General features: G+C 40.2%; 3 protein-coding genes across 3 annotated transcripts; all 3 read left to right on the forward strand.

Annotated features, from left to right (window-relative positions):
• Positions 1 to 4,427: 4,427 nt before the first annotated feature.
• On the forward strand, positions 4,428 to 7,147 carry tal2 (T-cell acute lymphocytic leukemia 2). The gene is made up of 2 exons (XM_042488223.2): positions 4,428 to 4,597; positions 5,870 to 7,147. The coding sequence occupies exon 2, from the start codon at positions 5,884 to 5,886 to the stop codon at positions 6,220 to 6,222; it is 339 nt and encodes a 112-aa protein (XP_042344157.1). The 5' UTR covers positions 4,428 to 4,597; positions 5,870 to 5,883; the 3' UTR covers positions 6,223 to 7,147.
• Positions 7,148 to 11,823: 4,676 nt separating this feature from the next.
• Positions 11,824 to 17,815, forward strand: LOC121944434 (UDP-glucuronosyltransferase 2C1-like). The gene is made up of 6 exons (XM_042488219.2): positions 11,824 to 12,597; positions 13,069 to 13,217; positions 13,630 to 13,761; positions 15,380 to 15,467; positions 16,063 to 16,282; positions 16,563 to 17,815. Exons 1-6 carry the CDS (start codon positions 11,874 to 11,876, stop codon positions 16,846 to 16,848), a joined length of 1,599 nt encoding a protein of 532 aa, XP_042344153.2. The 5' UTR covers positions 11,824 to 11,873; the 3' UTR covers positions 16,849 to 17,815.
• Positions 17,816 to 18,433: 618 nt separating this feature from the next.
• On the forward strand, positions 18,434 to 23,952 carry LOC148189712 (UDP-glucuronosyltransferase 2A2-like). Its single transcript, XM_042488220.2, has 6 exons — positions 18,434 to 19,300; positions 19,491 to 19,639; positions 19,770 to 19,901; positions 20,645 to 20,732; positions 21,260 to 21,479; positions 23,346 to 23,952. Exons 1-6 carry the CDS (start codon positions 18,580 to 18,582, stop codon positions 23,629 to 23,631), a joined length of 1,596 nt encoding a protein of 531 aa, XP_042344154.2. The 5' UTR covers positions 18,434 to 18,579; the 3' UTR covers positions 23,632 to 23,952.
• The last annotated feature ends 469 nt before the right edge of the window (positions 23,953 to 24,421 follow it).

Here is a 24,421-nt window from a genome sequence, read left to right on the forward strand (position 1 = left end):
TGTGATTTATGGAGTGGGATCGAGGGTCTTTCCCAGCAAAACTGATAAAGCCTCTCATTTTAGCAGCTCCAATGGTGGGGCCATTTCTTTTTTTTTTTTTTTTTTGTCATTTAGTGAAGCAATCCCCTTATCATCGTCTCTCAGCATGTGGAGAGAGTGCTTATCTTCACGAGCCAGCAGAGTGAAGCCAGCTCCCTCAGGAATGATCCCCAGACAAAGACAACCCCGAGGGACATCGACTCCAAGCCTCCCTGCCTCCGGACAGCCACATCCAGCACTGGCTGGCCACCATCAATAACCCGCCAGCCTTTTTCTTTTTTTAAAACATCTCTCTCACTCTGTGTGAGTGTCTCTCTGGCCTCTGCCTTCTAACAAGCAAATGGACAAACAAAGAGACAGACTAAATGGTTTGTTTTTTAATGGCACAGGAACAAAAGCTGTGGGGCAGGATGGTCAAAGGAGTCCCCGTACGACCGCTCGGTAAATAGCAGCAGTAATGGTGCAGTAATGGCCCCTGACTCTGCTATAAGCCCGGCCTGAATGGGACAGGGGAGATATTGTGGGAATTAACAGGCTGTTTGAACCAAAGCCATCATTTAGATTTTGATCCTACTATGGCTGCAGCTGTAAAGGTCACACAGCTGTTATCTTTAATCACAGGCAGCAGTTAACTGTGTCACCTGTGTGTTTGCTCTCCTCTGTAAATAAAACCCACAGCCCCAGCAAAGAGGAGGAGGGGGGGTCCCTGACTAAGGTGTACATTTGTTTGCTTAAACCTGAACTGATTTAAGATAGGACAAATGACATATCCCTCCTAATCAATATCAGCAGAAACAACACTGCAACATGTTAATAAGATGAGGTCATGAAGAAAAAAGCACAGTGAATCACTATTGGAAGCAAAAACAGCAATAAATGAATAAAATAGGCAAAAATAAAGTGTTTTATCCTCCTTTTGTAAAAAAAAGTCTGAACAGAAATAATGCAGAATCTATAGTGCAGAAAAACACCCCGGTTATCACTGGGACTGCATACCGTGGTTTAATTGTTAGGGGTGTCAAGATTACCATTTGATCGATGATATATTGTTCCTGAAAGAAATGTGATGAACAATATTATTGTCATTTTAAGACCATTTTATGCCACTGATGAGATAATTATAATATAGCATAAAATTGTAGGTAAATGCTGTCAAAGAGCAATGAGCTTTTACTTGTTTGGAATATTCAGACATTGCAATATAAAAAAAATATTAAGATATCCCAAATAAAATAAAAATGAATAAATGTCTGTGTGTTTGGAGGAGCTGAGCAGCGCACCCAGTGAAGCTGACAGGGCACACAAGGGGACAGAGGCAGTGCGACCTGAAAAGGACAGCCAAAAGGGTCTCAGCATTGTTTTTTAATTTTTTTTTAACTTGACTTTGGTGCTTTGAAAACAAAAAACGCTTACTGGCTCAAAGTCTGATAATGGTTTAGAAAACTCCATTTATTCTGGCATCTTGTTTGCTAAAATGTTGCTAACTTTTGTATGTAAACAAATGCACCTATAAACAAAAAGGCAATATTGTATATTATAAGGACCTGACCTTGATTATTTCTGCTGACCTCCATAAGTTGATATGTAATTATCATGACAGTCCTATTCATTGTATTTATTTTATTATTAAAGTCAAGGTTTGTTGTTCTACTGAATGTCTTTACAATTAAATCTGCTGGTAGATTATGTGTTAATTAACTAATTAATTTGCAGGCATTGCCACTGAGGCTTACAACAGAGCAAGTAACTTCAGAGCGATCATTATAGATGCATTAAGACCATGTTATTTCTCTAACAGGGTGCTAACTTTTACTTGTTTAGAGATTAACTATGCTGTTTTCTTCAAAAAAACCCAAAATCTCACGCAGAAGTAATCCCTACCAATCATCACTTATGACCCACTAAAAGTGTGTGCCAGTGTCTTTATCCACAAAGACTCTACCCGCAGCCTGTATTTTCTTATTTTTATTCTTATTTTCTGTGTTTGAAACATTTATAGGCATATAACTTCAAAATGCTCAGGTGAGGTCAGTCTTTTAAAAAAAAGACAGCTAGTAGGTGCCAGACTATAAGCTGCACCATCCAAGAAGCACAGAGCCGAAATAAACACAATAATAGGAAGGCGAAAAGCAAAAAGAGACTCTGGGGTTCAGTTTTGCTGGTGAGTGTGTTTACACACAGTGACCAACAATCCTGCACAGACTGGAGGGTAAGAGAGATACACTAGTATATCAACTAAAGCTAATTAATTTATTTCCATAAAAGTTATCATTTTAATTAATCATTCATTAATTTAAAAAAAACGTAGCGACCAAGTGCCAAACCGTAAGCAGACGACATCAAAGAAGCACTGAGCTGAGAAGTACAAATATAGTGAGGCCAAAGGCCAAATGAGAGTGAATTTGGGGCTGGTTTTAACTTTCACTTTTGCTGGCAAGTGTGTATTTACAGCTGGTAACTGACAGTCCTGCAATCTTTGAGGAAACCTTTGAGGAACAAGCAGTGATACCTGAAGGGAAAACCAGACGTGTTTACTCTTTTCATTCACTATTAACTCAGAAGCAAAAAAGATCAACAACAGCTTGACGACCGACTAATCAAATATTCAACTAACTGTTGCAGCTCCACTCTGAAACTGCAGCACCGATTCTGTGATCAAGGATTATCTACACACATTAGTGTAATAAACACACTGCGTGCACTAAAATAAGACTGCCTTAAGCTCTGTTATTCAAGCTCCTCGCTGCCTGACTTGAACTCATGAGACTGGCTTCATGTGTCATCTCGTTTTTTCTCCCACAGTGCGCCTACATATCAAAATGCTGCACTTAATTCAAGGTAGGGGTCGACAGATTATTGGCCTGGCTGATTATCGGCGCTGATATTTGTCATTTTGCCGATTCTTTAATGAAAAAGTGTGTATATTACACTTAACCAAGTCATTGCAGTCTGCAATATATGCAAGAAAATGTCAGCATGGGAGGAACTTTGTAAAACCTTGGGAAGCTATTTTTATTTCATTTTATTTTAATTTAATTTTTCACTTAACTTTATAAAAAAACAGTTTTGTGTTCAAGTGTTTTATATTTTGAATTCAAAATTCTAACAAATATTTTCATTGTCAATTAAATGCATATCGGTTTCAAATATCGGGTGTTGGTCTCATTTGATACTAATAATCGGTATCAGCCTTAAAAAAAACAATATCGGTCTTCATTCAAGGTAATCAATTCCACAAGTGGCTCCACAGCCTGTCGATCTGCCTTCAGCCCAAACCTCCATGACCGATAAATGACAACAAATCAGGTGTAATCTTCACCTGGCCTCGTAGGTGTGATGAAGGTTACAGAAAAGTGGCCAACGCAGCCTACAGTGAGCGGGGAGGCTGGATGGAAGCTGGATGGAGCCAGAGAGCAGCGACGCCTGGCCTGCAGGTGCAGCCTCTTGGACGTGCAGCAGGGCCCATGAATGGACGATTCAGAAAACGGCCCCCATCGGGCCTGTTCTCCAGACCCGGGGCTAATCCCAGCCCCTAATCGGATTATGTAAATTCCTACTCCACACAGAGACTTTTATGGAAGGCTGCGTCTTTGAAACAACACTTGAAGGGTGTAAAAGGAACAGTGACAATTGGTTAAACTAGACTTGTTTTTTTTATCTGAACGGAGGTTGAAAGTGGGAGGCAGAGAAGGGGGGAGAGAGGAGTGAGGGGTGGTAGAAGAGAGGTGAGTCAGGACGCTGTAATTTATGTGTGGCCCCTTGGAATGGCTCAACAAGATTACCATAGTCATAACAAAACCTGTATTGTTCAACTGTCAATCTGGATATGGTATTTTTACCTTTTGTGGCCCAATCAGGCTGAATTCAATAGCAGACCGGGCAGCGATATCAAGGTCTTTCCCGCAGTGCCGGGGACGGTGGGTTGTCCATGCCTAATGTCAGAGAAACAGAAAGGAACAAGTGTCCACAGCAGTAAGAGAAGGATCAGAGAGATGAACGTCTCAGTTTCCCTTCAATGGGAATGTATTTGTCACCTTTAGTACGAACCTTCAAGGATTAAACGAGCAATGAATCATAAAAGCAGCACAAATAGTCACTTAAAAAGCTGTTGAGGAAAAAAAAGACCCAGAATCCCTTCAAATGTTGCATACAGACACCTCTGAAAATCATTTAAAGTGATGATTTATGGACAATATAGTCATAAAGCCGCCTCCATTGGCTCTAAATAACAGGAGGGGAGGGGGTGTTTTAACAATCACCCCTCAGTTAACACCAACCTCACACACAATGCCACTGAGGCTCCACGACAGCACACGTCACACAATAGGGTTCACCCTGCTATAAAATGTGGGATGCGAGCATGCAGCAGTCTTACCCCATCCCTCCCTCCCTCCCTCATACTCTCTCTTTTACTCTCTCCATCCCTCTCGCTCACAAGGATCTCTCAGCGAGCATGAGAAGACACTGAGAGGACATTCACACCGGACTCCTGGACACCGATGACCTGCATTGGACGACTGTGCAACTGAGATTTCTGCACATTTCAACACACGTACAGGTGAGATGTTTACGGTATACTGAAGGATTTTTTTCTCCCCTTTAGGCCTGTGCTTTACTTTGGTCTTGTAAATAATTAATCAACAAGAGCACTTAATAAAAGAATATGTTGTGTACTCGCTGCTTGAAGCTAAAGGTAAATAATAAATTATGTTCATTTATACCGATCTTGGATTATGATAAATTCTATACTTGCAATGATAATTTTAGAGGGTTTTTATTGTTGTAGAATAGCCTTTATTAACCAGAAAGTCTTGAAAAACAAATCTGGTAACACTTAAATACCATATTTATTATGGAACACCTTTGCTTTACTTTACTGACATTCATCTTATATTTATTTATACAAAAGCCTCTTTCTATGGGTGCCCAGAGGAGTTTCAGTTGGCAGATGTCTATTTACAGTTACATCATAGTATGTTTCAAACCATTTGTTAAAAGCTTAAAAACTGTTTATAAATGTGAAATACTGTACGGGGTAGGGTGCACAATTAAAATATTATCTGAATTGCATTATGGCCAAATGCAACATCCAACTCACAGCAACTGCAATTTTAGATAAAGGTAAAAAGTGTCACGACCTACCGTTATAGAAGAAGCATTGTGGTGCTACAGACCATAATCCAGACGTTGTTTGTTTTGTTCAGACCCCATTAAAAATTGCAATATGATTTATTTTTTTGCATTTCCTGCAGCTCTAGTAAGGGGGGCTTAAGTGTTACAGATATTTATATTTATAAGGGAACAGCTGGTATAAAACAAGCAACCTCTTCATTTAGAGGGCATATAAAAATACATTTTAAAAATAAGTCAAATATTAGAGTTGTGTTTTGCAGAAAAAGTAAACTACAAAATGAATTTGGTAAATGTTTTTGCAGGATTTTATGAATGACTTTTATCAGTATCTGCAAAAAGTATGGTGAAGTTTCCTTCTGACATACATGAATCTACTCTCTCCGTCCCTCAGTCACATCAGCACTGAGATTTTTTTATCATCAGTAAATATGCAGATTATTTTCTTAATGAATTACTCAGTTTGTAAAATGTCACAGAAAAGAGAAAAATGCCCTTTAGTATTTACTACAGCCCAAAGTTGTGACATCAAATGTCCAACCAAGAATCCAAGACCCATATTCACTTTATTATTACATCAAGCATAGATTCATAATTTTTAATAAAACTGAATTTAGACGATTTCTAAAATCAATTATCAGATAGTTGCTGACTACTTTTCTGTCAATCAACTAATCGATAAACCGACTAATCGTTGCAGCTCTGCTCAGCACCATGACCAGGAAGGTGTTCACCAACACGAGGGAGCGCTGGCGCCAGCACAATGTCAATACAGCCTTCGCCGAGCTCCGCAAGCTCATCCCCACCCACCCTCCGGAGAAGAAGCTGAGCAAGAATGAGATCCTGCGTCTGGCCATGCGCTACATCAACTTTCTGGTGCAGCTGCTGGAGAGCCAGAGCGGTCAGCCGGCCAGCCACTCCCCCACCGCGCTGCTCACCTTTCTCAGAGGTAACATGGAGCAGTTGCACTCCCCTCAGCACACCTGGGCCATGACCAGTGACACAGAAGTCCCGTCACCTGGATCCAGCTGCGACAGCTCTGAGGCCTGGTAGAACCACAAAACACAACAAAAAAGAAACTCTTGAGTGGACCTTCTGACCTTTCTCCTGGGTTTAAAAACTGATTCTGTCCATCCTCAAGGCTCCTTTTTCTGTCTGCATTTTTCACCCCGTGTGACTCGTGTTTCAGTGCAGGAGATGCAACATTGTGTGATATTTGTGGACTCCTAACGTGGCTGAAAATGTGGGCGCAGCCTCCATGCTGATAAGTGTTGAAATATGATTTTCAAGTGAAAATTAATTTGTATTCTGCATGGATGTGTAAAAACCTGGATGTACAATATTCCCTTCATGTCTTCATGTTAATATTCCTTGTTGCCGGCCCGCCTGGAACTAATTTAGTTTTGCAATGACGGGGTATTTTGCCGATGAGGAAAACGGAGGGGATTAAGGAATTTCTCATTTCAAGCAATAGATCAGCATTTGAATAGATAATGGCTCAGCCAATTCTCCAGACTGCAATCGTCTCAAAATAGCCAAGGGCACTTTTTCTTCCTTTTTCTTTTTTTTTTTTAAATCGACATGCTGGGTTTTTTTCGTGAGAAGACAAACTCTGACCTTTATTTTCACTTACCAAGGTTATGTGACTTCAAAAGAATTAATTCTGTGAAACACGTTTACAGATTGTCAACCTTTTACACAACAATGTTCAGTATTTGTTGTTTACAGATTTGTGATATTTAGGACTGGGCTGAGGAATTTGGGCAAAAACTGACAATCCTCTTTCAGTATTTAAATGTGTTTTCAGTTGAGTTTTTGTAAAATACGCATGTCATATAGCCAAAGATTATGAATTGATTGTCTACTGTGAAGAGTGTGCTAATTATCTTCTGATACCTCTTTTGTAAGTTATTTTGGTGTGCTTGTGAATATACAGTATGTTATTTATTTGAACTATTTATTTAATAAATGATTTGTTAATAAACATCTTCTGAATCTTTTTAAACAAAGAGGTCATTTAATTAGTTATACGTTTTGAAACATGTTAGACATAATAAATACTGAAATCTGAGAAGACTCCAAACTATTTACTACTTTTAATAAAGCCTGTTCTGAACTGTAATGTAACTTTAAAAATAATAAAATTATTCTCAAAACAGTCAATACGCATACTAATACAACTAAATTTTGAGTGTTGAAGCACACAAACGTCCCACAATGCACTGCTCAAAGATAACAGATGGGTGACTGGAGGAAAAAGATGTGGCAAAACAAAACAGCCCTTAAGAAAAAATAAAAAACTATTAAATTTTCTTTAAAAAAAAAAAAAAAGTCAGTTGCTGTGTGATTAAAGTGTGTCTGTGTTAATAGTGCATTTCCCATTAGTATAAAACAGTTTAGTAAATGGTTGTTATTTTTGTCTCATTATAGAGATAAAGTATACTGGGATCATTTCTGCAACTGTAAACAAATAGTATGTAGTGTGATATTAGGACACACTGTTGGACCGTACTGAAATTATTTCACACTTTGTGAGACAAAACTGATCTGAAGTTAAGAGTGGAGCTGCTTCCTCTTTGTCCGTGCTCAATAAGCCCAGAAACATTTGTCCACAAGTCCTGTGCCGTCTGTGTGGACTCAAAGCTGACCTCTGCTCTCTGTCCACTGACCAGAGGTCTGAGAGAAGTGACAGCTTAACTTGTGACCCCAAGGTCAGGGGTCATTCTGGAGTCAAACGCTGTCCAGTTGAGAAACATGCAGATGCTGTTTTCTTAAGGAAATTAACACTTTGTTGTAGCACACAGTACTTAACAGCACTGAGGTCATAATTATGAAGTATAAAGGCAGAAATTATGTGAAAAAACAGAAATGAAGCCACTAATTAATTCCTGTTAGATTCTAATCGCCCATGTAAACCCTAAAATCAAACCTTTCGATGCACAAAATGTTACAATTTTAAGAAACATCGTCAACCTGTCAAAATATGATGACAAGATGGAAAAATACTTTAGTTCCAAATAGAGCTGCAACTAAAGTTTGATTAATCTCTTTTTTTAAATTTAATCTCTTAATGTGAAAGTTTATTAAAAATCCCATTATCATTTGCAAAATGCCAAAGTTACGTCTTCAAATGACTTGTTTTGTCAGACCAACCATCCAAAACAAATGAAATATTCAGTTTATACTTATAGGAAACAGAGAAAAGCAGCCAATCCTCCAACTGGAAAAACTGCTACCAACAAAAATTTGTCATATTTGCTTATTAATTATTTAAGCATTTGATCTACATCAAAATAGTTTCTGTCAATCGACAAACTTATTGTTGGACTATGTGTTTCAGCTCTATTTCCAATATCAGCAGTTTTGTTTGCAGTCATCTCGTTGTTTGTCATTTAAACAGAGGTCAGACATTTACATGCCTAATCGCCTTTTGTGACTACAGAAAATGTGCCCCGTTTTCAGGCAAAAGGCTGCAACTAACTGAGCTGAAGAGTAAACACTGAGTTGGTTTTGGGCGCTTTCACTGGGGCTGTTAAATTCTGGCTAATGGTGTGTAAACGGAGCAGAGGGCAGCTGGACACACTGACTGGAGGCCTGTGGGAACTGACAGGTGACTCTTTGTAATCCTGCAAAAATACTAAATAAATCATATTGTAGTGGGAGAGTAAAAAACAACAGTACAGCGGCAGCCTTCTTCTCCCACAGCATGAATTTGGGAGGTCTTTACCTCTTGTGCAATTTCACAGTGAATTGAGCAATTTCATGGTAAACTGAAATAACACCAAATAAAGCTGCTGTGGTTATTAATAGCTGGACTTCTTGGTAACAGACATACAATATTAAACAGTGTTTATTTCTCTGTATTCTTTTATTTTTTTTTATTTTAGTGTAATTCGGTCTCCCTAATGTTTTATTATTCAGGCATCATTTGAAACTGGATAGGAAGGCATGTGACAGCTTCTGCACACATGCTGTCAGGCTGAGAAATGCATTTTGCTGATACACCTTATTTACAGAAAACGCCCAATCACAGTGTGCGCATTACTCTGACCTCAACTTTCTAGCAGGATTATGAAACCCTGCATTGAAAATAATAACAAATCTGTACGCTTCTCCTTCCCTCCACCAAGTATATTTGCCTGATTGACTATTCTCTCCCAAGTATGAGGGTAATCGTCTATTGAGAGCACATTTCCTTATCAGCGTCTAGCACACTGTCTGAATCTGTTATCACAATGGGCCAGATCAGTGCAGGCAGCCCCTCGCTCTCCCGGCTGAGGCGCCCATGAAAAAGAATTTCTGGAGTTGGGTGCCAACCGATAGGCCCTGAGCTCTTTATCCCCTTAAAGCCAATTCACACTCTGCATGTTTAAATATCTCAGCTCAACCCCTGCCCTTCCACTCCCGTCATGCACTCAAACCCCCCCTCCTCCTTCTTCCCTTTCCTCTCGCTCTCTCTCACCCCTCCACCACTGCAAGTCCAAGCATGGACTGCCGCCGCAGCCGACCTGCAGCCGGGATGGGTGGGTGGGATGCAGGTGCAGGCTGGTCGGAGGGTGAGAGAGGAGGGGAGTCATCCATTGTTGGGCTGGACAGCACCCTCTCTCCTCTGGAGCACCCACTGATGGGGGAGCCCACTGACAATCACGCATCCTAATCTGATTATGCAAATATCTACTTCAAAAAGCAATACGCTGTAACCCTTACCCTGTGGTGGAAAGACAGAGCGAGGAAGGAGGATGGAAGGAGTGGAAGCAGCAGGAATGCAGACCGGGAAGGGGAGATGGTTAAACCCCCCCCCCAAAAAAAATTAAAGGGCAAAATGCAATTCAGACTCATTAATTCTGCAATTGTATGTGACATCCCGATATATCTATCACTAGTTTCGCTCGCACATCCTCAGTACCACCAGGGGAGGTCTGAGGACAAAACAGTATACTCTTACTCACTCTGAATGGCCACTGATTCCCTCAACAGGGCATTGAATTCAATATTCAAATGCTTATTGTTTTTCCAGGCGCTCCTGAATCCAGCGTCAAAAGGAATCTACAATGTTAATGAGGGGGCCAAAGTACCCAGAGTTGAGATTTAGACGCCCAAACAGTCTGAGGTGACATTTCCCAAGAACAACACAGCCTCAAAGCCACTGATTCATAAAGGCATGGTCGACATCTCCCGCCTCCCAAATATTCACACCAAGCTGACCCCTCTGGCCCCAGCCGGATTCTCAAATCAGCTGCCTCATTCTACTGCTCGCTCTCTGAAACAACACTACCGCCATGCTCTGAGCTAAATGCTAACTTCAGCATGCTAACATGCTCACATTTACAATATTAAAGCTAGGGTAGGCAGTTGAGGCTTTTATTTTGAAAAGGAAACATGAAAGGTTGAGTTAAAGTGTATCTATTTCTATTTTTTCATGTCTGAGACAGACATAGACATTGAAATTGCAGTGAAAGGTGGCATGACCATAAAGACACCATTTTCACTGTCTATTTTTGCTGAAAACTACACACGTCATACAGAAAAAAATCAGCGAGACTGAATCTCTAGATGTGCTGCAGCTGAGCAGCGCTGCTGACACAGGAAGTGTGGCTGCTCTAACCTGTTAACACAGATGCCAAAATAAAAACAAAACAAAAAAAACAATAAGTTTTGCAATGCACATGTGCTGCTCATGCACCAGTGAGGTCCAAGCGTCATTCAGTGGCATAAAGTTCTGTAAAGAAAGTTGCTATTCAAGCGCCGGCAGTCCAACCCACAACTTACTCTACAATGTAATAAGAAATTTTAAAAATCAGTGTTTGGAAAACACTGGGTTACTGAATGAAGTGTGCACATGCACTAGGTATGTGGAAGAAGGGGGGCTATGGGAAGAGGTTGTATTATCAAAGTCTGATGATTTTTTCGCCCTTTCCAGATTTCTGCCGACTCCAGATTTAACATGCTGATGATTAGCAGGTTTGATGTTTATGCTCAAAATGTGAGCATGATGAAATTTGCTAATTAGCAAGAAACACAAAGTACAGCTGAGGCTGATGGGAATATATTTTATATATATATATATATATATATATATATATATATATATATATATTAGTTGGACAAACTGAAAATCTGATCTGATGACAAGATCACTAAACTTGTAACATTTCATCCTGACAAGAATGTGAAGGTGTGTCCAGACAGTCACAGAGGCAATAACTCATCGATGATCCTAAAATCACAATAATCATGCATTAGCCCTTGCACAGAGACCACCACATGGTTAGTCACACTTTCACTCTACACCTCAGTGGTATGCAGGTAAATTCCCAGACAGGCAACCACAAGCACACACACCTTCCTGAAATTACTCCAGCGTGTCCAAGAGCACTCACATAAAAACATTATCAGTCAATGTTTTTACACTCCATCTCTAAACAACCGTAATCTATTTGTTCTTATGATTTTCTGATGGTGGATTTCTGGTACATGTTAGAGAATATTTAGGTTTTTTTTAATTACTGTGTGTTAACTTTACAGTCCTGACCTTTTCCCTCTTACTGCTTGTTTGGGTTGGGCCTGTTACGTAACATGTCATGCAGCACAAAGAGGAACTAAGACCTAGAGTTCAGCTTTGTTTAGTTAATTATTACTTTTACAGGAGCGGCTTTTGAAAAGGATCTCACCACAGCAAGCTTTCACCCTGGCAAACAGGCACCATGAAGCTGGAGCAGCATCTCTCTGTTTGTGTCCTGCTGCTTCTTTGTGTGACACAAAGCGCAGATGGAGGGAACATTTTGGTGTGGTACACTGAAGGCAGCCACTGGATTAACATGAAGCCTTTGCTGGAGACACTGGTCGACAGGGGACACCAGGTGACGGTTCTGGTCCCGAGCACGTCGTTGTTCATGAACACCAGCGAGCCTTCACGCTTTGGCTACGAACCCTTTAATGTCTCCATTTCAATAGAGACCTTAGAGGAGTTCATGAAAGAATTCTTCCAGTTTACCATGTATGAGATGGATCATATGAGCTACTTGCAAATTTACATCAGATTTATTGATATGATGAAGGTTAACCTGAAGAATTCTTTGAAGTATCTGGACGGCGTGCTGAAATCAGAGACCATCATGAAGAAGCTGAAGGATGGAAAATATGACCTCCTCCTGTCTGACCCCGTCTACCCCGGCAGTGACTTAGTAGCAGATATTTTGGGGATCCCCCTGGTCTTCTCCCTGCGGTTCTCCATAGCTAATAACTGGGAGAGACATTGTGGTCAGCTACCTGCTCCTCCTTCCTTTGTCCCTGGAGCTATGAGCAAACTGACTGACAAGATGAACTTCTCAGAGAGAGTGTGGAACTTCCTCTTCTACGCTCTGCAGGACGTCGTAGTGGGTCACTGTTTTTGGAAAGAAGTAGATAAATATTACTCTGAAGTCAAAGGTGAGCAACAACTGTGTGTAGCAAGACCTTTTTATTGGCCATATAAAGTCAAATGACCAGATTAATTGCAATGTTTTTTAGGGCTGTATCCGCATCAGAACTTTGGCAGAGGAATCGGTTTTACAGTCTGAACGGGTTCTGCGGGTCACTCAGTGTGACAGTGGCGTCCATGTCATATATAACAAGCTACCAGCACTAACGATTGCAAATGCACATCAAATTTTTTGCTATTGACAAAAGCCAGAGACTGTACCTTATAAAGATGCTGTGAGCTGTAAATTCACCACTTGTTCACACTACGCTGCGGTCTCTCTACTCATGCTGTCTGCATGTCTGCAGCCGCAGAGTAGTGTGAAAGTTGAGCCCTTTACTTTCAAGGAGAAGTAAATAAAATATAAAAATAAAACATCTGACGTATTGGTGATACTTTCAAATTGATTGCTGTCACCCATTATTTTTGCACTGTGACAGGAGCCCCCATCAGTGCCTGTGAGATGATGGGTAGAGCAGACATGTGGTTGATGAGAACCTACTGGGATTTTGATTTCCCTCGTCCTTTCCTCCCTAACTTCAAATTCGTTGGTGGGATCCACTGCAGACCTGCTAAACCTTTACCAGAGGTATAGCTGTCTCCACTATCACACACCTATTATTGTCTTACTACACCTCCAGTGTTCCCGACTTAAAGGAATACTTTACCCACTGAAATAACCATTTGTATATCAAATACGCACCGTTAAATTTGTGAGGAAATCTTTGTTTTTCTTCTGCATACAAGTAAAACAGCTGAGTAACTACATGCATTAAAACAATTCTTAGTTTTTTTAAATCCTAAAGCTTTAGCAAAAATTGATGTGTTTGGAGAGTACTGAGCATATGACTGGAAAAATGACTTGCTGTTGATGCATGTAAAAAAAACAAAGTTTTCTTCACAAATTCAGCTTAATCCTTTGAACAATGAAGACAATAAGTCATTAAAATGTTGGGGGGTGCTGATCGGTTTGCACTGAGATAATATTACTCTCTCTGTAGGATATGGAGGAGTTTGCGCAGAGCTCTGGAGACGCTGGCATTGTGGTCTTCTCTCTGGGATCACTGATCAAGAATATCACCACAGAGAAGGCAAACATGATAGCCTCAGCCCTCGCTCAGGTGCCACAAAAGGTCAGAATACAATCACTATGTGCAAAGAGGAAATTATGGGAATGACCCATAAATGCAGTTCCAAATGCACAGAGCTACACTACTCTTTGTCCAAACTGGAGTTACCAAACGGTCAAACTAGGGAGTGCTGATCAAATATGAATCAAGATTCTGTTACTGCATTGCATTTTTCATATTTGATCAACGCTGCCTAGTTTGACACTCTGACCACAGTTCAGCAGTAAGAACTGACACGGTTGAAAGCTGTGTTTGATATTCCTCGGCTCTGGTCGGTTGTGTTCAGTAAACCGTGGTAGATTCTAACCAATGCCATAATAAGCTGCAGAAAGAGGAGAAGGGACTTGACTTTTTCCACAAATCTTCTGTCTCATGTACTTCTTTCAGATTAAAGAGACAGTTCTGGTAAATATGACACAAAGTTTTTTTGCAAAAAAAGTTACCAATGGTTGCTTTAATGCATGTGTACACGTCCTATTTGTGCACATGTTAAGATATTTAACTAACAAAAAGAAGAGGACTACCCAAGCCCCTCAGCACCAGCTGATGCAAGTTTCAAGTCATAAACTAAGTTATCATTCAATGAAAACAACAAGTTTATCAGCTAAGGTAAGAGGTGAGCAGAAACATGTGATTGGCAGTAAATGGTAATAAAGTCATAGTGACATGGCAATTTTTCTGGTTTAATCAATATAGTAGGCCAAGGAGTACCACAAGGAGAAACAATCAAAAGAGTAAACAATACACTAAATACCATTTAAAAAGGCTATGTCCCAGTGACCTTTGCTACATGTCATCCCCCTCCTTCCCCCTTTTACGCTATACTTGTCCTATCAAATAAAGGCAAATAAGATGAAAAAATTATCTTGAAAAAAAAAATTAATTAATTAATGATTAATCAAATGCAGATTTTACACATTTTTCATTGTACACACTTCTCATATTGCAAAAGCGGAATTTTTTCACACGTGACTCTTGGCTTCCCGTGCACACACACTTACCTATGCTCCATGATGACATATGGAAGTGAGAGTAGATGAAGAAATCAACTTGTAAAATGCCATGTGCAAGCTTTGGCGCTCGCAGTAGTAGCATGTGGAAAAAGGCCAAGGCCAGGTTCAAGTGCAGTTCACATAAGAGCGAGAGAGGAAGAGAGACGGTGGATGTGCTCAGAGCATGTTGATAACAGAAGCTGAAAACAAATCAGCAGTGAAGCTGTCAAGTGGTAGTGAATGTACAGTGTAGGCTTCACTTTGTCCTGGAAAAATGCTGCAGCTCATCAAGACCAAGTAAAGCAATGAGGCTTTGAGTAATCTGAAAATTTTAAAGTGGTAGAGCCGTAGTCAGATTGGTCTTAAGTTCAGAGGATTTCTCACAACACTGTTACTGACAGGAGATCAATCACAATAAAAATATGCATAAAGGAAAGAGATTTTTCTTTTTTTTTTTTTTTAAAAAGATAGACCATTTTCAGAATAAAAAGACTTAAGGTTTTCCGTTAAAATATTACTGTTTTTAGAAATTATTTTTACTCGTATTATATACAGTATTCAGTATATCATGACCTAAAATTAGAACTGTGTTAGTCTAACAGTCTAAAAGTTTTTGCTGTTGTTTACAGGTACTGTGGAGATACAGTGGAGAGAAACCAGCGACTCTCGGTGCTAACACCAGAATATATGACTGGATCCCTCAGAATGACCTACTGGGTAAGTACAGTTTTTACAAAAGCCTTATACTGTAATCCTCATGACTTTTACTGTTAAATTAAATGGGTATGAACCATTTTTTCCCTCTATTTAATTTAACCGGGGCATATATTAAAGAGAAAACAGTAAGAATGTCAGTAAAATTTGGCAGGAAGGAGAACGTCAAATCAGAGACAAGGGATTTTTAAATCACGTTATGAGCTGGTATTTAGCCAATTAAAAATTTTGGAAGTGGTTAATTCAGAGCACTAACTATATTCACCATTCAGTTACTTAGAGCTTCATGCTTTCAGAGCACAGAACATACTCTGGGCACAGACGGAGCAACAGAACTCCAGGTGCCAGCAAAACTTGAACATTCATTAACTCTTACAAAATCGTTGAGGTAGGGGCTTGTGTGTCTGTGTTGGTTTCTGCAGTTTGTCGAAAATCTCTATGACAACTGATCGAGCTGGTTTTCACTCACAAGCCTTTGCCATTATTCCTTATATATATTGATAGTGGTGACATCATACAGACGTGAAAAGATGTGCTTCAATAGCCTGTTTTAGATGGAAAGATTATGCATGTTTCATGATTTTTGGTACCCTACCAGGTCACCCCAAGACCAGAGCTTTCATCACCCATGGTGGCACAAATGGGATTTATGAGGCCATCTACCACGGCGTTCCCATGGTGGGCATCCCCATGTTTGGTGATCAGCCAGAAAACATGTTCCATATGAAGGCTAAGGGAGTTGCAGTTATTACTGACTTGAACTTCATGAAGACTGAGGATCTTAGAGATGCTGTCAATACCGTCATCAATGATAAATCGTAAGTTAATTTAATTATCTGCACAGGGTCTGATTTACAGTAATCGCCTCTCTGGAGAACTCAATAATAATAAAAACGTAAGATTGACAAAATGCCATGAAGGAAGCATGGTGTGATGAAGTATGACTGATTTCAATCACCACCACAGAGTTTCATGGTCACAAAGAAATTGCAAAACCACTTTCTCCAGATATCTACTATCTATCTCTTCCCTGTTGGATATTTAAGATCTAAAAAACACTGACCAACCACATTTTTACCTGCTTATTCACATTTACAGGTACAAGGAGAATATCATGGAGCTGTCTCGTATCCACCGCGACAGACCAATGAGTCCTCGGGATGAGGCGGTATTCTGGATCGAGTTTACCATGAGAAATAAAGGGGTCGAGCACCTGAGGGTTCAGGCCCATGAGCTCACCTGGTACCAGTATCACAGCCTGGATGTCCTGGTCTTCCTCCTCGCCATCGTTCTGCTCCTCGTGCTCCTCTTCATCAAGGCCTGCAGTTTCTGCTTCCGGAGGTGCTGCGGCAGAAAGGGACAGATGAAGAGAAAGACTGAGTGACCAAATTGAAAAATAGCTGGTAAAAAGAAAAAAAAAAAGAAGGGTGAAAAAACAGCTCATTGGTTGTCTTGTAGGTCTAAATCATGGAATCTAACCACGATGGCCTGTATTTTAATTTGTGGCTTGGGACCAGTGATGGTGACAACTTTAAAAAAAAAAACTAATTAGGGCAAGAAAATTGGAAATATGTCTCCGCGCACCAGTCAATTTTCACTACAGAAAACGTGGATGCTTCACATACATATTTCCTCTGACAACACTGAAGATTTATACAACCAGCAGAGTTTCAAGGTGGGCAACAAAGGTTAGTGTCACAAATTCAGTACCTGACCAAACGTCTCCCCTTCTGTTCCTGATTTATGACATTGAGTAATAGCCAGAAAAAAATCTTCGTGTTTGCACCTTTGTGATTCACAGGTAATTACTTCAAATGCAAACAGGTGTGCTCTACTTTGCATGACTGCACCTGAGGCCAAGTGGACATGAAATGCAAAATGTTCATTGGCATTATTATGGAAAAACACACAAAAGGGATTTAATGATGTTCATTTCATTCTTTTAACAAGTTTAAATGCATGTTTTTAAGTTAGTGTATATACTGTAGAAATAATGTATTTGAATTCTGTCAATGACACAGAGTTAAATGGTCTTTTATGAAAACATAAAACAATAGTTTTATTTTTGTGTTACTCCCTGTTGTTATATCTAATCTTTTTTGTGTATTCCAATAAAACTAGCTGAAGTTTGGGGCTGAACATGAAAAAGGTTTTTAAAAAAGCTGTTCAATATTTCAAAATACAAGGAGTAGACCCCAAGACAGCTCGTAGGTGACAGATGTCTAAGGATGGCCGACACAAACCCATCCATGCTGGAGTAATCATGGACATGCAACGAGTGAAAACAAAAATAAAAAATATTAAAACATCTGAGGTTTTAGGAGGGAATAAACCTATGGAATAATCTCTCACTATGTCTTTTATTACCTGAAACACACGACATCCAGGTGCTCCCCCGACTCCCTCACAGCAACTGCTGCTGGTCTCCTCTCCACCTGCCATTGTTAACAGTTTGAAAATCTATACAATGATCTCATGGTGTAATCTTTACAGAAAATACTTTTAAGTAATTGAGTTGATTTTACAGCTCACAGTAAAACTATTGTGTTCTTACCTTTGTCGTAACGCTGTTCCCATAACAGTAATTACACTTCTTACAGATGTGTTTGCCTGTTAACCAAAAAAAACAGAAAAAGCACATTATAGGAGTGAAATGTACTACGAAAAGAAACCCCGATTACAACAGATGTTAAGTGTGCCCTCTAGTGATGAAATATGAGAATACATCAAATTGGGAGTATGATGTTTTCACGGTCTGAACTGCCCTTCATACATTCATAAAATCAGTACAAGCAGCATTATCCATCTGTAAGCTGTGAAGACATGAAGAGAAATAACTCAACTAGAGTGTGGGGATCAAGTCTCTTTTTACTTTCAATCTTTGGATTTCTGGTAAAGTTTAGAGATTATTCTTATTTTTAATACTGACTGTTAAACTTTGGCAGCCTTACCTTTTTACCTCAGGTGACTTGGAGTGGCCCTGTTATCTAATGTACCAGACAGCACAAAGGCAAACTATGAGCTAGAGTTCAGCTTTGTTAATGATTATTTTTTTTGGAGTACATTTTTAAAGGGTGCAGACCACAGGAAGCTTTCACCCTGATAAACGGGCATCATGAAGCTGGAGCAGCATCTCTCTGTTTGTGTCCTGCTGCTTCTTCTGACACAAAGCACAAATGGAGGAAACATTTTGGTGTGGTACAGTGAAGGCAGCCACTGGATTAACATGAAACCTGTGCTGGAGACACTGGTTGACAGGGGACACCAGGTGACGGTTCTGGTCCCGAGCACATCCATGTTCATGAAGACCAGCGAGCCTTCACGCTTTGGCTACGAACCCTTTGATGTCTCTGTCTCAATTGAGGCCTTAGAGGACTTCATGAAAGAATACCTTCACTTCTCCATGTATGAGATGGATCATATGAGCTACTTGCAGATTTACATCAGATACATGGATCTGATGAGGGTCGATATGCAGTTTGCTCTGAAGTATCTGGACGGCGTGCTGAAATCAGAGACCATCATGAAGAAGCTGAAGGAGGGAAAATATGACCTTCTGCTGGCCGACGCCATCTCCCAGGGTGCTGACTTAGTAGCAGATATTTTGGGGATCCCCCTGGTCTTCTTCCTGCGGTTTTCCCTCGCTCATAACTGGGAGAGGTATTGTGGTCAGCTACCTGCTCCTCCTTCCTTTGTCCCTGGAGCTATGAGCAAACTGACTGACAAGATGAACTTTTCAGAGAGAGTGTGGAACTTCCTCTTCTACGCTCTGCAGGATGTCGTGATAGATTACATTTATTGGCAAGAATTAGATAAATATTACTCCGAAGTCAAAGGTGAGCCGTAACTTTGTTTAACAACATATTTTTTATGGACCACATAAAGTCAATAGATGGTTTAGATACTTTTGTTTCATCATAGCACCTTCTTATCAAATTATTTGTTGACAATTTTATATTTCAACCTGAATAGTTGGTGATACTTTGCATCGGGCTGCTGTTACCCATTATTTTTGCACTGTTACAGGAGCACCCATCAGTGCCTGTGAGATGATGGGTAGAGCAGACATGTGGTTGATGAGAACCTACTGGGATTTTGATTTCCCTCGTCCTTTCCTCCCTAACTTCAAATTCGTTGGTGGGATCCACTGCAGACCTGCTAAACCTTTACCAGAGGTAGAGCTGTCTCCACTGTCACACTTCCACAGTATTCCTGTGGAAACAAACAATGAAGAAAGAAAGTGAATAAAATGATGTGGATAGTAAGAGCTGTAGCTTATGTGTGATGACATTACTCTTCTTGCAGGATATGGAGGAGTTTGTGCAGAGTTCTGGAGACGCTGGCATTGTGGTCTTCACTTTAGGATCCCTGATCCAGAATATCACCGCAGAGAAGGCAAACATGATAGCCTCAGCCCTCTCTCAGATCCCACAAAAGGTCAGAGTACAATCACTATGTGCCAAGAGGAAATGATGTGAATGACCCATAAATGCATTTCCAAATGCACAGAGCTACACTACTATCACACGGCAAAAGCTGTGTTGAGTAACGACTATTTTAGAAGCTGTACTTTACTTATGAATGGGCTATATTTCACAAAGTATAGTGAGTGAATCAAATGCTATTTGTGTGATGACTTCTGTCCTTACATGCAACAAATTGCTTTAAAAGTCGCTGCTTGAAACAGCAGAATCAGGTGATTTAACTAATAAAAATAAAGGCAACAAAGTGTTTCCACTGAAGGATCTCCCAATCTGAAGTAAAATCTAAAGATCCAGTGTTTGGGATTTAATGGCATCTATTGCCTAAATGGTATGTGATATAAGTATGGTTTAATTTATGTACAGCCACCTGAAAATAATCATCAGCGTGTTAATTTCAAAGATTGACCATTTCCCCATTAAACTTATGTACATTTTTTTTAAAAATAATAAATTATAATAGAAAGGACTTATAAAGTGCTTTTCTAGTTACTCAAAAACACTTCACAAGAAAAGCAAAAAGAAAATCAAATACAGATGCAAAATAGAGAATACAAACTACTGAAAAAACCCTCCACAAAACAAAAGCATTTTATATTATTATTTTAGCAAGTGTCATCACATGTTCTTCTCTGCAGTATATTATGAAAAAAAATGAGCACTGTGTTGGCCTAAATGACTTTTTACTGTTGCTTAAAGGTGCTGTGGAGATACAGGGGGGAAAAACCAGCGACTCTAGGTGCCAACACCAGAGTATACGACTGGATCCCCCAGAATGACCTACTGGGCAAGTAAAGCTTTTAAAAAAATCTTCGACAGTAATCCTCATGACTTTAACTTTTAAATGAATAAGAATACCCATCGTACTGTGATTTTTCCTCATTATTTATTTTGACTGTACAAAATTCCAAAGGGGCATAAAGGAGAGAAACATTTTAAGAATATTTTGGCAAAGCTTGTTGGCAAGAGGGAAACTGTCAATTCAGAGACAGGGATGTTCAAATGTCCATGGTTTCCTTCCTTGCAATGTATCCAAATGACTTTGGTGATCTCTTCTGACTTTTCCTCCATGACTTCATGGCACTTCAGCACAAACACTGCAGTAGGGCCTTGTTATGAAAGACTGATGTTTCCTGCAGTTTGTCCAAAATCTTCATGGGATCTAATCAAGCCAGCTTTCAAACAAAAGCTTTTGCCAATGTTCGGTTTATACATTAAAGTCGTTACACCATACAGAAGAAAAAAGATGTGCTTTAAGAGCCTGTTTTGATGGGAAAAATAATGTATATTTCATGATTTTTGGTACCCTATCAGGTCACCCCAAGACCAGAGCTTTCATCACCCATGGTGGCTCAAATGGGATTTATGAGGCCATCTACCACGGTGTTCCCATGGTTGGCATCCCCATGTTCGTTGACCAGCCAGACAACATGGTCCATATGAAGGTTAAAGGAGCTGCAACTATACTTAACTTGAACTTCATGAAGACTGAGGACCTTCGAGATGCAGTCAATGCTGTCATCAATGACAAATCGTAAGTTATTTTACTTATCTGCACTTGGTCTGTTTGAGGGTATTAAAATGGTTTTGAGAAAAAAACTATGTCCCCTCCAAGAATTACCAGATTATCACATTTGAGGGGTTTGCGTGTCCTTCTGACCCTGGGAGGTGCGATGTCAGCGACCACATCTCCTGGAAAGGTCTCCTAAATCATATCGCTCCCAGGGGAGGGACCAGACAAGGACCGATTCACAGGAGCTGCAGAGCCACGCCTGGAATAGGGAAACTGATGCGCCCTCATTTTGCCAAACCTGCAAGGGAAGCACCTGGTGACCTTGTTGGTCAGGAACAGCCCAAAACAAGAAGCGGGACCTGCTCCCCTGTGGGCCCACCCCCTGCTGGGATAGGCACTGGGGTATGGTGCATTACCAGCCAGGCAGTAGACAAAGGCAGGGACCTAGGCAAGCTGTCCTACAGCATAGTAGACTGGTTTCAGGGACATGGAATGTCCCCTGTCTGAAATCAGAGCTTTTTTTTGTTTGTTTATTTGTTTTTGAAGTGGTTCAAATAACAACAAACAACAAAAATGAGTGTTCTCTACCACATGTGTTTTTTCTTTCATTGCATTTTGAAAAGTGTATGATGACAAATGTTCAACTGAAAGTCATAAAAGTCATTGCGGTGTTATGAGGGTCCTCTCAGTGTGGTGGTATAATGAAGGAAGGGTTGCCATATCTGTTTGTTCCTACTTACTTTCCTCGACATCTTATATCTTAATTTCTCCTTGTATTAAATAATAGAGAACTCAGTAAGTCGGATTTCAAAACGGGAGGACATCTCTTTGTTCCAGGCCTTAAAAATAACTCGGAGCAATGACCATTCCATACTGGATCGACAAAGTTTTCCTTTGACTTTGAGTTTCTAGCTGTTACAAACAGCCTAGAATAGCTGTTTCAGGATTAGGAGGAGGATTATGTCCATAAACATCCGAGTAACATCGAAAACTTTTGTCTGGAACCAGGATTAATGTGGTAAGTAGGGTCAAAACAAACTAGAAGGGCAGAAGAGCTGCAACTTCGGTGGTTACCAAAGTAAAAACAGGTATGGTATTAGTTCAGGGAGGCTATGGAGAAGGACTTTTGGGTGGCCTCAAGGATGTTCTGGTAAGCTGTTAGCCAGGAGTGAGAGCTGTGTCTGTTTTCTCCACTGGAAGTCATACATAATTTCAGAGGATGTTGGCCTCTGCCAGGATGGTCCTTTGTCACTGATTTTCCTCTTGATCTTAAAAGATAAGATCTCAGGTGCACTGGGTCGGTTTGCAGTCAAGTGCGCATTTGGGCACTAGTGAGGGACAGTCAGCACCTTCAAGTCTGAGGCCATGATTCTCTGCCAGAAAATGGTTGATTGCTCCCCTTTGGAGTTAGTTGTTGCCAAGTGAAAGAGTATCTTGGCATCTTTTTACAAGTAAGAGTAAAATAATTAGCAGGCAGATTGTTGCAAAATCAGCAAAAATGTAGGCGCTGTACCGGACCATCCTGGTGGAGAAGGAGCTGGGCCCAGAGGCAAAGCTTTCAAATTACCAGTTGGTCCATGTGCCAACCGTCACCAGTCTTCAAAAGCTGTGCATGGTTCCAAAATAATGAGATTGCAGATGCAAATTACCAAAATGAGTTTCTTCCAAAGGGCCAGACTAACCCAATCATCAAAGACCTGGTGATGATGGAGGCTGACTGTTGGGTCATCACATATCGCCTTTGTCTGAGCCAAAAAAATAACTGAAAAGAATCAACCTTTTATTCTTTTCCCCATTTTTGGTTAGCCAAAAAACTAAAGGATAAATATAAAAAATATATACAATACATTAATTCACATGTTCACCCTTGTACGTCCACATTCACAGGTACAAGGAAAATGTCATGCAGCTGTCTCGTATCCACCACGACAGACCAGTGAGTCCTCGGGATGAGGCGGTATTCTGGATCGAGTTCACCATGAAAAATAAAGGGGCCAAGCACCTGAGGGTTCAGGCCCACGAGCTCACCTGGTACCAGTATCACAGCCTGGATGTCCTGGCCTTCCTCCTCGCCATCGTTCTGCTCCTTGTGCTCCTCTTCATCAAGACCTGCAGTTTCTGCTTCCGGAGATGCTGCGGCAGAAAGGGACAGACGAAGAGAAAGGCTGAGTAACTGTAATTGAAATATAGCTGGTAAAACTGAAAAAGAACAGTTCTCTGATTGTCCTGTTGGTCTAAAAAATGCAATGTAACCACAATGACTTGGATCTGAATTTGTGGCTTGCAAACAGTAGCTATCATAACTTTGAAACAACTATTTAGGGCAACAAAACTGGAAATACATTCAAAAATCACTTTACACTACTCAGAATTACTTTAAATCAAAAACAATGTAGCCTGTGTTGTTCTATTTGTTCATCCATAAGCCCATGTTCAGTCAGCCTGGATACTGGAGTAAAAATATTAAAATACTCTACATTGATACACAACACAATGTGTTTGCTTTCAGTTATATGGGGTCACTCTTCTTGTTTCTTCTTCCCTGTCTTCTTGTACCCTGCAGACAGGGTATCAGTATCGGCTATAAGCCAAATTGTTATTTTAAAGTTTTTTCTTTATCAGCCCAGAATTTTACAGTTGCTGCATCCCTAATATTTTGTAATATTTCAATAAAATAAATATTTGGGGAGTTCAATTGGGGTTTGGAGTTCAACATTAAGACCCCGGGATGTACTAGTATTCTCACCTTTCTTCATAACTTCTTCTCATAATGTTGATTACACTCCTTATGGATATGTTTACCCATTTGGTTCTGAAGTCTGAAGTTCTGAAGTCTGAAGCTCCCCATTGACAGCAGATCCTCTTGATAGCTGTCACTAACAAAACAAAAGGCACATAATTAGAGCCGACTGTGCTAAAAAAAGAACCCCCATTACAAGTACAGTACATGTTAAGTGTGCCCT

This window comes from Plectropomus leopardus, chromosome 4 (assembly GCF_026936395.1).
Source record: "Plectropomus leopardus strain MGB_pleo_1.0 chromosome 4, ASM2693639v1, whole genome shotgun sequence".
Lineage (NCBI taxonomy): Eukaryota > Metazoa > Chordata > Actinopteri > Perciformes > Serranidae > Plectropomus > Plectropomus leopardus.